Source organism: Epinephelus fuscoguttatus, linkage group LG1, assembly GCF_011397635.1.
Source record: "Epinephelus fuscoguttatus linkage group LG1, E.fuscoguttatus.final_Chr_v1".
Classification (NCBI taxonomy): domain Eukaryota; kingdom Metazoa; phylum Chordata; class Actinopteri; order Perciformes; family Serranidae; genus Epinephelus; species Epinephelus fuscoguttatus.
In genome coordinates this window covers 23,706,595-23,720,765 of record NC_064752.1, presented here as the reverse complement: position 1 = coordinate 23,720,765, position 14,171 = coordinate 23,706,595, and the positions used below count along the sequence as shown (strand labels likewise).

Genomic DNA, 14,171 nt, shown 5'->3' with positions numbered 1-14,171 from the left:
TGCAGCTCCTTTAATGGCCTGTGCCCTGGCCCCCCGACTGAAAAACATAAACACACGGAGGAAAACGATACTAAAGACTGGCAGTGTTGAGCAGACACGGACAGCCTCCCACTTGTTTACATTTTTCCGCCTCCATAACAGCAGCGGGGGAAGGCCGGAGAGAACTTCCTATTTTGGGAAACAGCCGCTTTAAAGCAACAATTTCTGGAAAAGGGTTAGCATGGTGGGAGAGGGAGCAGTAATCTATTTTAGTTAAAGAGTCTGTGAGTAAAACAGTGATGTGTGGACAGAGTGGTACACAGCCACATCTAAAACACCTCTTCCAAAAGCCTTCAATCACAACAACCCTGGGAGAAACATATTGTTTTCCTCTTCGGAGTTGTGATAATCCAGGTTACTTTACGAAGACCGCCAAACATCTGGCAACGCTGCGATGAGGTGGTTAAAATACACTGGGTGGGCCACCAGTACTACCAGTAAGATGTGAGTGTTGTTACCTGATATTAATGAACTGAGACTGATCTCATGAGGGGAGAGGTTTAAGTCATGGCAAAAGTAAGCTGAGCTCTTGATGCTGCATGTCTGATCGGTGATATTTCACAGCTGCACGTCTGCGGTTGCTTCAAAGGCCGCCTAATAAAACTCTCTAATCTGAGACAGATTAGTGAGATAAGAGAATATTAATAGGTATGCTGTCTTTGTTTCTGCTTTAATTGCTGTGGGCTAATATCTGCTATTGTGACTAAGCATCCTCCACTTTCATTTACACGTCTAAGTAGAGAACAAAAGAAGCTTGCAGGGCACAAACATTTCTCAAGAATCACAAGCAGGGCTTTTTTATGGTTCCTCAACATGATGTTATCCTGTTATGTGATGAGATAACAACTAGACACGAGTCAGATGCAAGGAACTTTGGATTAAAGGAAAAGATGGTTGTTTAACATAAATGCATAACATAAACATGTTTCATAAGGATTGCGTAAATCTGTTCAGTGATGAGCGGTACATTTTACACTTGTGCAAATGTACTTGTTAGCGCTATTTGGTGGACAAGCTATGTGTTCACAACACTGTTTCTAAATTAGTTAACTTTGGCATCTCAACACTGCATTTTTTGTTACACATAGGACAATATATATGCAGATACCGATATACATGTGATAAGATATAATCCGATAATATTGGCTTGGCATTTAAGGGTCCGACTCTAGTTTGAAATTGATAATCAAGATATTAATTGTAATACACTGTTATATTTTCAGTGATCAAAGAACTGATTACATTTGACACTTAAGATTTTATTGTGTAGGGCTGCAACAATTAGTCGACTAATCGATGACTAATCGACCATCAAAATAATCAGTGACTATTTTAGTAGTCAACAAATCGGTTTTCATAGAGAAGTACTATAAAAGTACCCCAAAATACTCTTATTGCAGCTTCTTGCGTTCAAATATTGGCAGCTTTACACACTCTCCCAAGACGGTGAACTAAAACCCTTTGGCGTGAATACGAAACAAGACATTAGATGACATAATTTTGGGGTTTAGGAGAGACAGACAGACAGATTAGTCGACTAATCGAAGAAATAATCGACAAATTTGACAACAATGAAAATAGTTGCAGATCTATTGCTACGTGTCTTCAGAATTTAAGAGCCGTTATCTATGTGGATGACACAAGATGGATAGTTCTGGTCCTTGATTATGATCGGCTGAGCCGCGTTCAATCACACACACAGCTGTGACAGCATTACAACAGCATTGCTGTGCCAATTAACCATTGTTTCAACAACTCAGATTTTGTTATGAATTCTTATTTACTTACTGGGTGGGCTAAGCGTTGATGAGTGGTTGAAAGTAATGGACAAGATAGAGGAAGAAGATAAAAAGGAGAAAAGCTAAAGCTAGAAAAGTCAAGAAAGGAAGTTGGGACCTTTAAACAGACTGCATGGTCAGGTTACTGTTTTCAGACGTGGGGTGCCGAGAACAATCTGGCCGTTGATTTTACATCTATCGCCAAAATGGCGCTCAGTCAGTTTTATGCCACTTTGAAAAACAGAAAAGGTGAACCCTATGGTCGGCCTACATGCTGGGCTTACCTGAAAAGAAGATCCCGAGTTTATCACTAGCAGCAACATTTTTGTTGGAGTAGTGAGGAAAACTGAAAAGAGGGTCACGACAAAACATCCCACCAGCAAGTGTCGATGGAGGCAGACTTTCAGAAAATCAAGCACACTGCTCAACATCACTTCTATCAACCCCCCAGAGCTGCTCTAAAATCACTGTAAACCAAATCCTCTCATGGCTTATTGCTTATATACGCTACATAGAAAAGGGGGAATATGTTAAAGAAAAGGAGCTGCAGTGTGTTTTTAGAGGGCATCACAGACAAAATTAAACTTATCATGAAGACTAAAGACTAAAATGTTTTCTTTGGCAGACATTAGAGCGTCTCCCACTCAGATGGCTGAAGGTTTGGCAGCCAACCATCTTTCTCCTTCTCTCTGTGAGCAAGTGTGTAACAGCACACGCGTGTTCCTCATTTACTGGTGCCAGATTCGTCCCAAACCCTCAAAACGCTGACCCTGAACCTCAGCTGAGCCTTTTTTCCTATGATTGCGTCCCGTCTCTGCTCTGACTCCTCTGCTGAATAGAGCTGAGTGTAAAAGCTGAGGCTGCAACATTATAAGCCCTGCTGAAAAAGACCTGGGTCTGGAAAATCTAATGTCTGCCCATCCCTCTGACTAAATGATTCAACACTTGAGTATATAACCTCTGGCTGGGATGATGTCAGGTACTCTGTCTGTGTGACTGCAATCATATACTGAGCGTATCCAACGTTCCAGGCTGCTTGGGCAACGTTTTGTTTCAGCCAGCAAATTTTCAAAGTATGTGCAAACACTTTCGCTGACCAAGTTTACAGACAACAACTGTGAGAACACCGGGGACTTTGTAAGTAAGTAGGAGGGCACGTCTGGAACTTCAGAACTGCGCAGAGAGTCACAGCTGCCGCTGTCATCGCCGCAGCCTTTAGTGCAGCTGCAGCATTTTTGCCTGTAACCAAAGCTGAAACCAGACCTACACTGTCTCAGAGCTCCCTGCCTTTGCACCCTCACGTCCCAGAGGACACAGTTACTCCACTGGCTGACCCCCAGTGACCCCTGTCTGTCAGAGGTTCAATGCTCTGAGGGAGAAAGCTAGCGAGGGCAGCTCCAATATCTGATTCCCTCCAGAGGTAAGATTCTGAGTGGAAAGCAGTCAAGCCTGTGAGAGGGCACCAAAATTATTCGATGGGATATCCTCGCAGATTTAATAAGCTTAAATGTGACCCTTGGTTGCTTGGCGTTTGAGTCTGGCTGGTAGCCATGTTGTGTTTGTGTTTTAAAGCTTGGCTCATATCAAGTATTTAGCATGACCTCACAGACCTGTTCTAACCTCAAACGCCAGGGTGGATTTGATCCTGAAGGGACTCTGTCTTAGGAGAATAAGCTCCTGTCCTTTTGCTTTGAATTACAGTTGCCTTAAATTCACTTAATTGTACAAACACAGAAGCAGACATGGGTGTGTTTATACCTTACCTGCACTGAAATACTCTGAGGATTACACTGAGCTGGCTAAAGACTTGGCTCATATGCAAGAGATTGACAGTTAGCAGTGGTCTCTTACTCTGAGAGCACTCATTCATGACTTAATGCTCGCCAGCCAGAGAGGTTGGACATAAATCTACAAAGGACCAAACAGATTTATCCCCAAAGTAGACAGGCTTAAATCATAAGAATATATACAGTAACAGTCTGTCGGGCTGTATAAAGTGCCTTACTCAGGTCCTGTGTGTGACTGTCTGCTTTGTAAATCTTGCCCCTTAACCCGCCGGCTCTGGCTGGCACTGGCTGTAACTAAAGATGGCTGTGAGTGCACCAGAGCTGTTACTCACCTCAAACTGCTGGGGCGGTGTCGGCTGGGAGAACACAAAGTGCGGGGCAGCCAGGTACATATAAGCCGTGCGGTAAGAGCTGATCTTCTGGTGACCCTGCACCAGTTTATACAGCTCCAGGCACATCAGGCCTGCCACTGCGGCTGTGGTGGTTGCTATGGCTGGGATGATCCTTCCAGCTATGAGCTTACTCTGTGAAGGAGACACAGGAAAGTTCAGCTTTAAAAATGTACTGCAGGTCATCAAGAAGTCAGTTAATAAAGTAGAAACCTACAGTGATGATATGAGCATATTGTGTTACAAAATGGTAGTGAAGGAAAATAAGTATATGTAGTGAAGCTGAAGTATATTTACTAATGTTCCGTACTTTTGAGGTGCTTATATTTAACTTGAGTATTTCTATTGGGTGCTGTTTTATAGTTCAGCTACTGCCATCACTACAGACAGTGCTGAAGGAGGTATTCAGATTATATACTAAGTCAGTGGTTCCCAACTGTTCCAGCCAAAGGGTCCAGATTTCATCAAGCTAGTTTATTGTATCTGTCAAATAGCCATCCGTTAGTTACTCGCTCCACAGCAGGAAATGGCACTTCAGTATAAAAGTGATGTGCCGGAAATTCACTGTTGGCCCACTTAAAAATGAAATTTCTTTTTTTTTTACAAACTTGACACATTTGTGAGTCACTTGCAGCCCATTAGGCCCCATAGATCTGTGACTCACTTTTGGACTACAACCCAACAGTTGGGAACCACTGTACTAAGTAGCAATAGCCACACGTTCATTCATTCATTTTCAGTAACTGCTTATCTTGACCCTACCACAGCTGATAATGGGTGAGAGGCGAGTGACACATAGAGACAGACAACCGTTCACACATACACACCTACGGGCAATTTAGAGTCACCAATTAACCTGCCCTGCCTCCTGAACTGTGCATGTACTCCGGAGGAAGCCAGATGTTATCTTATCATTATTAGTGATGCATAAACAGCATGTCAGACACATCAAATGAAATAAAAAGTATTCACTACACAGTGGAATAGCAGTTAAAAGCAGCAGAAAAAAATGAAAATACAAGTGACTCAAACTGTAATTAAGTACAGTACTTGAGTAAATGTACTTGGCTACTTTGCCACTTAATGTCCTTTTCACTAGTTTAAAATCTGATGCATTGTAATAGATTAGGTTACAAGGTAGTAAAAACTGCTTTACTTTGATCAGCTACAAAATAAATGCTGCATACACAGTAATGCAACACTAATAAGTGTATCCAGTGATGTAATATAACACTGACAGGGAACATTCTGCTGCATAAAGAGTACTTTTAATTTCAATACTTCTGTACTTGTGCTTTTTAATGCTGCACTTTTACTTGTAGTGGAGTAATTAACCTTGAGGTATTTGTACTTTTACTTGAACATCTGAAAACTTCTACCACACCTTTATATACACAGCCTCAGCCTTATAAAGTTTACAGTGTGAATATACTGTACGTCATGTGAACAGGGTTAAATGGTGAGTAAATGTAAAGTTATTTCCAAACAAGATTCGACACGTGGAAATCTCTGTCTGATTACCCAAGGGTAACCCTCTATTGTCTCCCCTCACTCAGCAGCACCCATCCCCCCACCGTCCCCCATCTGCCTTGGCTCTGCGCGTCTGTAGCTGCGGCTGGTACAAGGCCTGGCTCAGGTGTCACCTCCCAGGCGACAGGTAAAGTGCTGTGATTAGTTCTGCTGCGGGAACAATAGGTGAGGAGGCTGTTTCTGTGGCTTTGGGGCAGGTGTGTGCAGCACTGACTAAAAACATGACCCCGAGGGAGGGGGAGCGCTCTGCTGGGTTTTTTTTTCTAATCTACACCGCCTCTCACTTCAGCTTCATCCCTCTAATTCACTTCTCTCTATATATTTTTTTACCCCTCACAGTTTTGAGATGATGCACGTAATGAATAAGCTGACCTGGTGCCGATCGGCTGCAGGGATGTCATAGTTCTCCGCCCTCAGGTTAGAAGCAGCAACAATGAAGTCCATGTGGAAGTTACTGTCGTCATCCTGTGCCACGTTAAACAAACAGTACATCAGTCATTCATATAGCACACTCTAAAGTTTGATAGACAAGAACAAAACATATCTAAAGCAAAATCCCCAGTGACATGAGTCTCTATTTGGCTGCTTTGAGCTTTGAAGGCTTTGTTGCTGTGTCACTTAGATCACTCCATGACTCGGTCACCCCGTCAGAATGCGGTGGAAATCAGATTTCTGTTGTGATCGACATGGCCAGTGAGGTCATGCTTCTGTTGCCGCGGCTCTACAAAGGCTGCGAAGGCAACTGTCACTCAGGGATGGCTTCAGGGGCTGCGAGGAAGCTCCTAGCTGGCAACCTGATGCATCTGAAACCCTCCTACACACATTCCATCTATCCACAGCATGACCTGGGCACGCAGGGATACAAATTAAGAGGAGGGGAGCACAGTGGGGATCTCATTCTTATTCAAGATGACATTGGATATGTAAGTTACCTCACACACCTTTATTACTGCTTCTCCTGAATCACTGCGTGCTTCACCAGAACCTCATTCAGAGTCATTTTCTATAGCCTCCCTACATTCCTGTGACACTCACCTCTGCAGCCACAGCAACTGTGTGGCCTGCTCATAACCTGGAAACCCCCATGCTTGACGTTAAGATGCTGTCGCTATGACACACATTTAAGCAACCGCTATTTGTCACTGCTTCCATACCGAAGGTTTTAAGGGGTTTTTATTATTTCAACACCACATTCTCAGCCTCCCTGAAGATGATTAAAAAGCTTGTATAGAGAATTATTCCACTCCTTATCCAAGGTTTCCCAGAGACCCAGTGGAGGGTCAACAGGTCAACAGGTAAACAGAATAGCCATGTCTGAGCCCTCATGTCTTACAGATGTACCTATAATGTGTTATAATGTGCTTATAGCATTGTATATTTATAGTTACAAGCACTCATAACTATCTATAATTCTTTATAACAAGGATCATAACACATTATGAGCATTTTATAATCACTTATAGTGCAGCGGTTCCCAGTTGGTGGGTCACAGGTCCATTCTGAATGGACCGCAAGTGACTCGCAAATGTGTCAAACCTGCAAAAAACACACTTTATCTTCAAGTACAGTAAATTTCCAGCACAGAGCTTTTATTTTGAAGTGCCGTGTCCTGCTGTAGAGTGACTGACTAACGGACAGCTGCTTGAATGAGACGACACTCTAGTTTGATGGCATAGCCAAAACAAGTATGATGCTGATTTTATTAAACTGTGTGGACCTTGAGCTAATAACTAAGGAGGACCCCATGGCTGGACCAGTTGGGAACCACTGTTATAGTGTATTATAATTATTATAGTTGTAGTACATTATAATACACTATAAGAATAGAACTTACTCACATGGGTGCTTTAGTGAAGTAGTGAAATTCCTGAGGTATAGGAAGATATAATACATTACAATAGGGCTGGGTGATATGTCCTGAAAATTATATCACAATATTTTAAGGGTACATCTCGATAAACGCTATATATCTCGATATTTTTAAATCTCCTCAAAAGCACTAAATTAATGCTCGGACTGGGAGACAAAATCAAACATAACAATATTTCTAACCAAATACTCTCTCTGATGCAAAAAGTCGTAGGGATGACTGTTGTTTTGGTTGATCAATAATTTTTGATCAATAATCATCAATAATGTGGATATAACGGCTAAGTGGGTTAAGGCAAGTGTTAAAACAAATAAAAAGTCTGGGAAGTTGATAAATTTACTAGGGATGTCCCAATCCAGCTTTTTCACTTCCGATCCGATACCGATATTACAGCCTTGAGTTTTGGCCGATACCGATACCAATCCGATCCAAGCGCGTATTATACATATTCACTTATTTTGTTGTCAGTCATGTTAGAAAAGGTTTGATCAAGCGATATTACTCTAACAAGAACAACTACTTAATCGGGTTAGTTAAAATGATCCACAACAGTTGGTATGAGAAACTGACCTGTTTATTGTTAACAGGGTTAAATAAACAAGCTTTAAACTTGAACATTAACGTTAAATAAAAAATATAGCTGGTTTGCTTTGGCTGCTTTGGCCCCTTAATAAATAGAAAATAAATCAACACAAGAAATCTTTAAAATGTCTAACACTGAAATTAAAATAGCAGCAAGGCTCCACACACTTGTGCTTTGGCCCCCTAATAAATAAAAAATAGATTAACACCACAAGACATTGTTGACATGTAACAAACAATGCAGCCTTTCCTTTTCAGTTATTTTTGTGGTGTCAGTGCCAGCCTGGTGCTGCTGTTTCCTGTGTGTCTGCATGCTGGCCTGGTGGACTCATAGAAGGTGCTGGAGCGGATCACTGGAATGGACTGCTTGAATTGCGGAGTGCTGGGCTGGCTGGAAAACCTGGATCGGACTCCATGAAAAACTGGATTGGAGTTCTTGGATTGGAAGTGTTTTGCTAGTATCGGTGGCCGATACCGATCCAAATATCGGATCGGGACATCCCTAAAATTTCCATCACTTTACTGTAATTCAGCCTTTAAAACGAGGGAAAAACACCATTTATGCCATATCACGATACAACGATATCCAAAATCTAAGACAATATATATATGTAATAATATATATATATTGCCCAGCCCTACATTACAAGCTGGTTGTAAGTGACAATAAATGGTCATATTTGCTTTAAGTAAAGTGAAAAAAATGTTGGTAAATCTATAAACGAATAACACAAACTACATTGTACGATTTATGTATTTGTTTAACAGGGTCATAACGTGATAATAAAATGATTGGAATGTATTACAACTGTAAGAATTATAATACACTATCATCCTTGCAAAAATATGTCAGTGAGTGACCTGCTGTTATGAAGTATTACTTGACCTTATAGGTCATTATAAACTACTTTGTAATGTGTTGTGATTGTCATAAAGCATTATTAATATATTTATGAGTGCTTATGGCTATAATTATACATTGTTATGAGCATGTAATTACATATTATAAGGACGTTTATAGCTCATTAAAGACACAAGTGTCAAAGAAAGTGTTATCATTTTTGTTATCGTGGTCCGCCTCACGCATCCCCTCTGTTGAAATATGGTTGTCACAAATTGCTGCCCTTACAACTCTGGACTTATTTAGCTGACCGTGCTGGAGCAACTGATTGGGAGATACCTTTGGGAGTTAGTTAGGGAAAAGTATATCTATATATTCGCCCCCAGATAACTTCCTAGCAAGGCTACACCTTTACGCTTGGCTCCTGTAGACACTTTTAAATGTCAGCTGAGCGCTAAACCTGATTAAATGTCAAGACAGTGAGTGTGTGTTTGTTGAGAAGTGGTGTCAAAGAGTTTAAAGAAAGACTGTGACAGTAGCTAGATGAACAATGGATGTGTTACAGAGGGAAATCTACCTTCAGGGCTCAGTGTGGCACTTCAAAGACGCAGCAAACATTCTGTCTCTGTCTCAAGTTGTTAAAGTCACTGCATTTCACCAAAAGGATGCTAATGTAGCTCTCACATGGGCCCATCCAGAAATAAATCTGTTCCACGTGAGCTGGTTGACTGAAGTCTTCTGTTTTTCTAGGATGTAAATCCCTAAATATATATCTTAGCCCCAAGGCGTTACAACAGCCAACACAGAACACAAGCAAAGCTCTGTTTCACGAGTGTTTTGAAGAAAAGCACAGATTCGGGTCACAGAGGAACCAAAAAAAAAGACATATTCTGAAAGCAGCCATAGATCTGAGTGCAGCTCCCTGCTAACGCTCAGCCGCCAGTCTGTCTGTCTGTCTGTGGCGTCTGCAGAGCGTGCAGCAGAGGTGTCACTGCACTCCTGCCCTACCTTTTCAAAGGCGGTGGGGTACATCTGCATGGACGAGCTTTTCAGAGATGGTGAGGCCAGTTTTCCTTTCAGCTCCTCAAGTTTGGCTTTGTCTGGTGCAAAGACACAGAGAGAGTGAAGAAAACAAACGCTGCCAGAAAGTCAGGTAATCTAGAAGATCAGCAAGTTAAAATAACTCACCAGCGTCATCACTGTCCTTTTGTTTCTCCTGCTTAATCTCCTCGTCGGTGACATGAATCTTCACAGAAGACTTGGGAGTGAAAGATGGTACATGGACTGTCTCTAAGATTTTTTGGATTGAAGCACGGTCTCTTGTCCCTGTGATGCCGTAGATCTGCCCGTACAGATTAGCTGCAGCCACCACATAGTCCATATGGGCAGACTAAAACACAGAATGAAAATATACACTGTTAATTACATTGAAACTATTGTCATGTTTTCACAGAAAACTAAATAAACGTCATTGGGCTTTGTCTTTTTATAGCAAAGCTGAAGCTATAGGAAAATCTTAAACAAAATTTGAAATGTAAAGTAAAATTGGTTATTTAAAACTGGCCCAGCACTGAGTCCTTATGACGGACCTGCCTGCAGGGTGAAACTGTAGAAGGGACATTGTAAGAGGGATATTAAAGTATATTAAGGTAGTGCATTAAGGCCAAATTACTTCCCCGAACAGAACAGGTAGCTGTAACAATGGGTCCCTCAATCACTTTTCTTTGTCTCTCACACACACGCGCACACACACACACACACACACACACACACACACACACACACACACACACACACATGACTTGCAGCAGCCATTGCTGCTTACCGCACAGCAGCAATTTACAGTTAATTTACTTCTCACAGGGGAGCAGAACACTGTATTGGATTTACTGTAAAGTAGAATGGCAGGCGGTGCTCATGCCGCATACTGAAACTCACAATGCATTAATAAAACTAACTAAGAACTATAGAACTGAAGAGTGGGGATGAGCAAGTACATCATTATCTGTATTTGTATCTGTTCAGCCAACTACATTTATCTGTAACTGTCTCCGGGCCCTGTGATAGTATGGCATACCCCGCCTCTAGCCCAGTGTCAGCTGGGATAGGCTCCAGTCTCCCAGCAACCCCTAACAGGATAAGCGGTTACAGAAATTAATGAATAAATGACTGCCTTATTAGATATTTCCCAAGCAACTGTCAAACCACTTCCAAAGGAAAACAAGCAGATTTTTAAAATGCAAAGCAACAACAGGTGGAATAGTGAAGGCACTTAGCATTACACTCTTCACTTGACATTTCATTTCAAGTAAAAATTGGCACTTGGCTCTGGCATTTGCAGTTGTGGCATTTTCTACTAAAGGTGAAAGCTTAGTTAACATGAGATGGCAACATTCACAAAGAAGGGAGGACAAAAAGAAAAGGTAAAGGAGATAAAAGTCTGATGTCAGGAGGTGGAATAAATTGACGACAGTACAGAAACAGTTGAAAAGGTAAAGTCAAATAATTGAGGGAGAGAGGAAACACAATCTTTTGAGAGACATTGCTACACAACATTCCAAGTTGCAGTAATTTAAACTAGTATCAATTTATGACCTCTTTCTTTATATGCGAATCAGCTTGGTCATCAAGGATGTGAATGTGAATGGAGAGCAGATAATTATCTGCCTTTCATTGCCCATGCACAGGTAGAGTGGCGTTCACAGCTCAGATAAGAATCCCGTATACGGTCAGGGTGAAGAAGAGCCACTATCAGACCAGATAAAGAAGGAATGCCAGTGGTCATCAACAAATACCGAGGTATTTTTCAGTCATTCCTGTCTACTGTTTTAGGGTGCATGTCCGGATTACCGCTGCATGAGGAACACTGGACCAGACACTACTCACAGTGTTGGGGTCAAAGGCCAGTGGGTGAGGGCATCTCTTGGTTCCAGACCAGAAGGGTAGGCCAGCCTCAGTCATCTAAAGAGAAGCAGAAGAAAATCCATTTTATTATTTTATCAGATTTGTTACACATTGACCTTCATCATATATAATTCACAGTATGAAAGTTTAGCTCGAAGCAACATCACTTTATCCTTTAGTTTCCTGACACAGCATGAGGATTACAACCTCCCAGCAGAGCAGCCAGACTAATATTATCAGTCGTGTGTTGACAACACAATTTGTATGTCTGATAAAGGAACAAAGAGACTGAGAGCTTTGATGTTTCCAAATGGTCCATATGCCGGGAAAGAGAGGATCTCCTACTGCTGCTGCCAGTTTTCACTGCAGGGGTTCTTTCTACAGCAGCCAAAAGGCATCAACAGCATTCTCTTTTTCACAACTAGGATTCAGACGGCTTAAAGGCATCAGCAATGCTTGATCTTTAAAAAGGTCGATACCGCATAGCTTAAGAATTTATATGGTGTTATTAATGCCCAATGAAGACTAATCAAAAATGTTACAACTTCAAGTTCCTGTTTCTTTCTTATTAATGATGGATAGACATTTATGTTTCAGAAATACAACTAATTTGACTTCTAAAAATTATTATTTTATTACTGATAAATATTTTACTGTGTTCTATAAAATAATTTAAAGGTTTAGTGTAGTATTTTTTTATTAATATATTTCAATCACTTGCAAATAAGAATTGTTGTGTTTTCATTGCTGTAGAATGAGCTGTTCATATCGCGAAGATCATCTTGTTTCTACAATAGACCACAACGGACAAACCAAACCCTGGCTTTTGACAGGGTCACTCACATTTGGCCATCGTAGTTAGCAGCCCCTTTAGCGATCAGCGGTTTGAAATTGCTTTACTCAGTGTTTTTACTGGTTTAAATCACAGGATGTGTTTGTTTTGGGAAGGACGAGATCTCTATGGATGATTTGGCTCCCAGTAAAAATATCCTGAATATCTACATCATAAGTTATCACAGAAAAAAAAAGGTGAGCGCACATTAGCAGGTGTTGAGCTAGTGGCCTGTGTGCAACAATCAGAACAGTGTTGGAAAAACACTTCCTTTTTTTTTTATGTGAAACTGCTTTATTAAGTTTTTTACTGTTTTAAATCACAGGGTGTGTTTGTTTTGGAGAGACAAAGACCTCTGAGGATAAATCAGCCCCCATTAAAAACCTCCTAAACAACAAGAAATCCAGAGCGGAGGAAGTTTCAGCTAGTTGCAATTCGCAATCCTCACCACTAGATGTCACTAAACCCCCCCCCTTAATCTTACATACTGGACCTTTAAAAAATACTGAAACATTTACTATCACGTCTTAAAATGTCTTTATTTTAAAAGTACTTCTTTTGTCAGACCATTTTAAAGAAACAACTGGTATTAAATTTGATTTTTAATGTAATAGAGAAAATCATCACTAACTTGAATGACTTAACAATAAAACATGGCTTAATCATCAGCTATAGTTTCAGCCATCTTCTATGATCTTTAACCGCAGTAATTTAATTAGCAGGCAATGAGCTGCTCACTTAAACAAATGGATTTGCATTTACTATATGAGGCCTTCTCTGATGTAATTTTAGCTACATTCATATCTTATACCAGCCAGTCTCTCTTTCTGTTTTTCTTTCTTGTGTATAGACTCGAGCCTTGTGTGGAAACTCTGATCACTGTAGGATAAAGATGCCGCCATAATGTCTTTGGTTCAAATCCATCCATTGTTTCGTATTTAAACATACATGCACTTCTGTGTGGAGGCTTACACCCAACACAGTGACTGTTATGTTAAATGTGTGGCCATCTGTCATGTTTGTGCACCAGTATTTGTCAGGTTGGTTTGTGACCGTTAACTGACGTTAGCTGCCTTATCGTAGTTCCTCAGAAAGTTTGTGGTTGAGAGTGACTTTCCACGGGGACAATGAGACCATAACTCTCGTACAGTATAGGTAAGTATGACAGTGATAGAGGTATGGGAGAAAAAGGAGAAGTAAAATATATAACCATAACTGCCACAGGGTTTCTCCGTGGTTTGTGTGATTATAAGGTTGACAAAAATGTTAGGATAATTTCTGGATTGGTTTGACTGCTAAATGTAACACATGAGAACTGGCTCATTTTATCAGCATAAGGCTTTATATGAGTTGTGTTTTCCTTCAGGGAAATATGGGGAAAGTAATGTGAGAAAATCATTCTTGGTCAGAGGAATTTCTATAACTCTGCAGGGACATATAATGAGGATAGAAGTGGCCAGTTGCTGGACTGGGACTGGGGTTAGTGAGGGTCTGTTTGGGTTGATACTGATCCGTGCCCCCCCCAGGTGTGACAGCAACATATGACATCACTCTGTCTGTGGTTCAGGTTTCAAACAAGGCTAATATTGGTCTCTGAGCCCGGGAAAATATGCCACATT

General features: G+C 41.0%; 1 protein-coding gene across 2 annotated transcripts in view; it reads right to left on the bottom strand.

The window, feature by feature from the left end:
- uba7 (ubiquitin-like modifier activating enzyme 7) overlaps positions 1-14,171 on the bottom strand; it is a 58,478-nt gene that overhangs the window by 26,006 nt on the left and 18,301 nt on the right. For both annotated transcript variants that reach the window (XM_049581866.1, XM_049581857.1), the window contains 5 exons: positions 11,703-11,777; positions 10,005-10,206; positions 9,825-9,916; positions 5,896-5,988; positions 3,937-4,128 (listed from right to left, as the gene is read on the bottom strand). In XM_049581866.1, the coding sequence (XP_049437823.1) occupies positions 3,937-4,128; positions 5,896-5,988; positions 9,825-9,916; positions 10,005-10,206; positions 11,703-11,777 (654 nt within the window). The remainder of the gene's footprint in view (positions 1-3,936; positions 4,129-5,895; positions 5,989-9,824; positions 9,917-10,004; positions 10,207-11,702; positions 11,778-14,171) is intronic.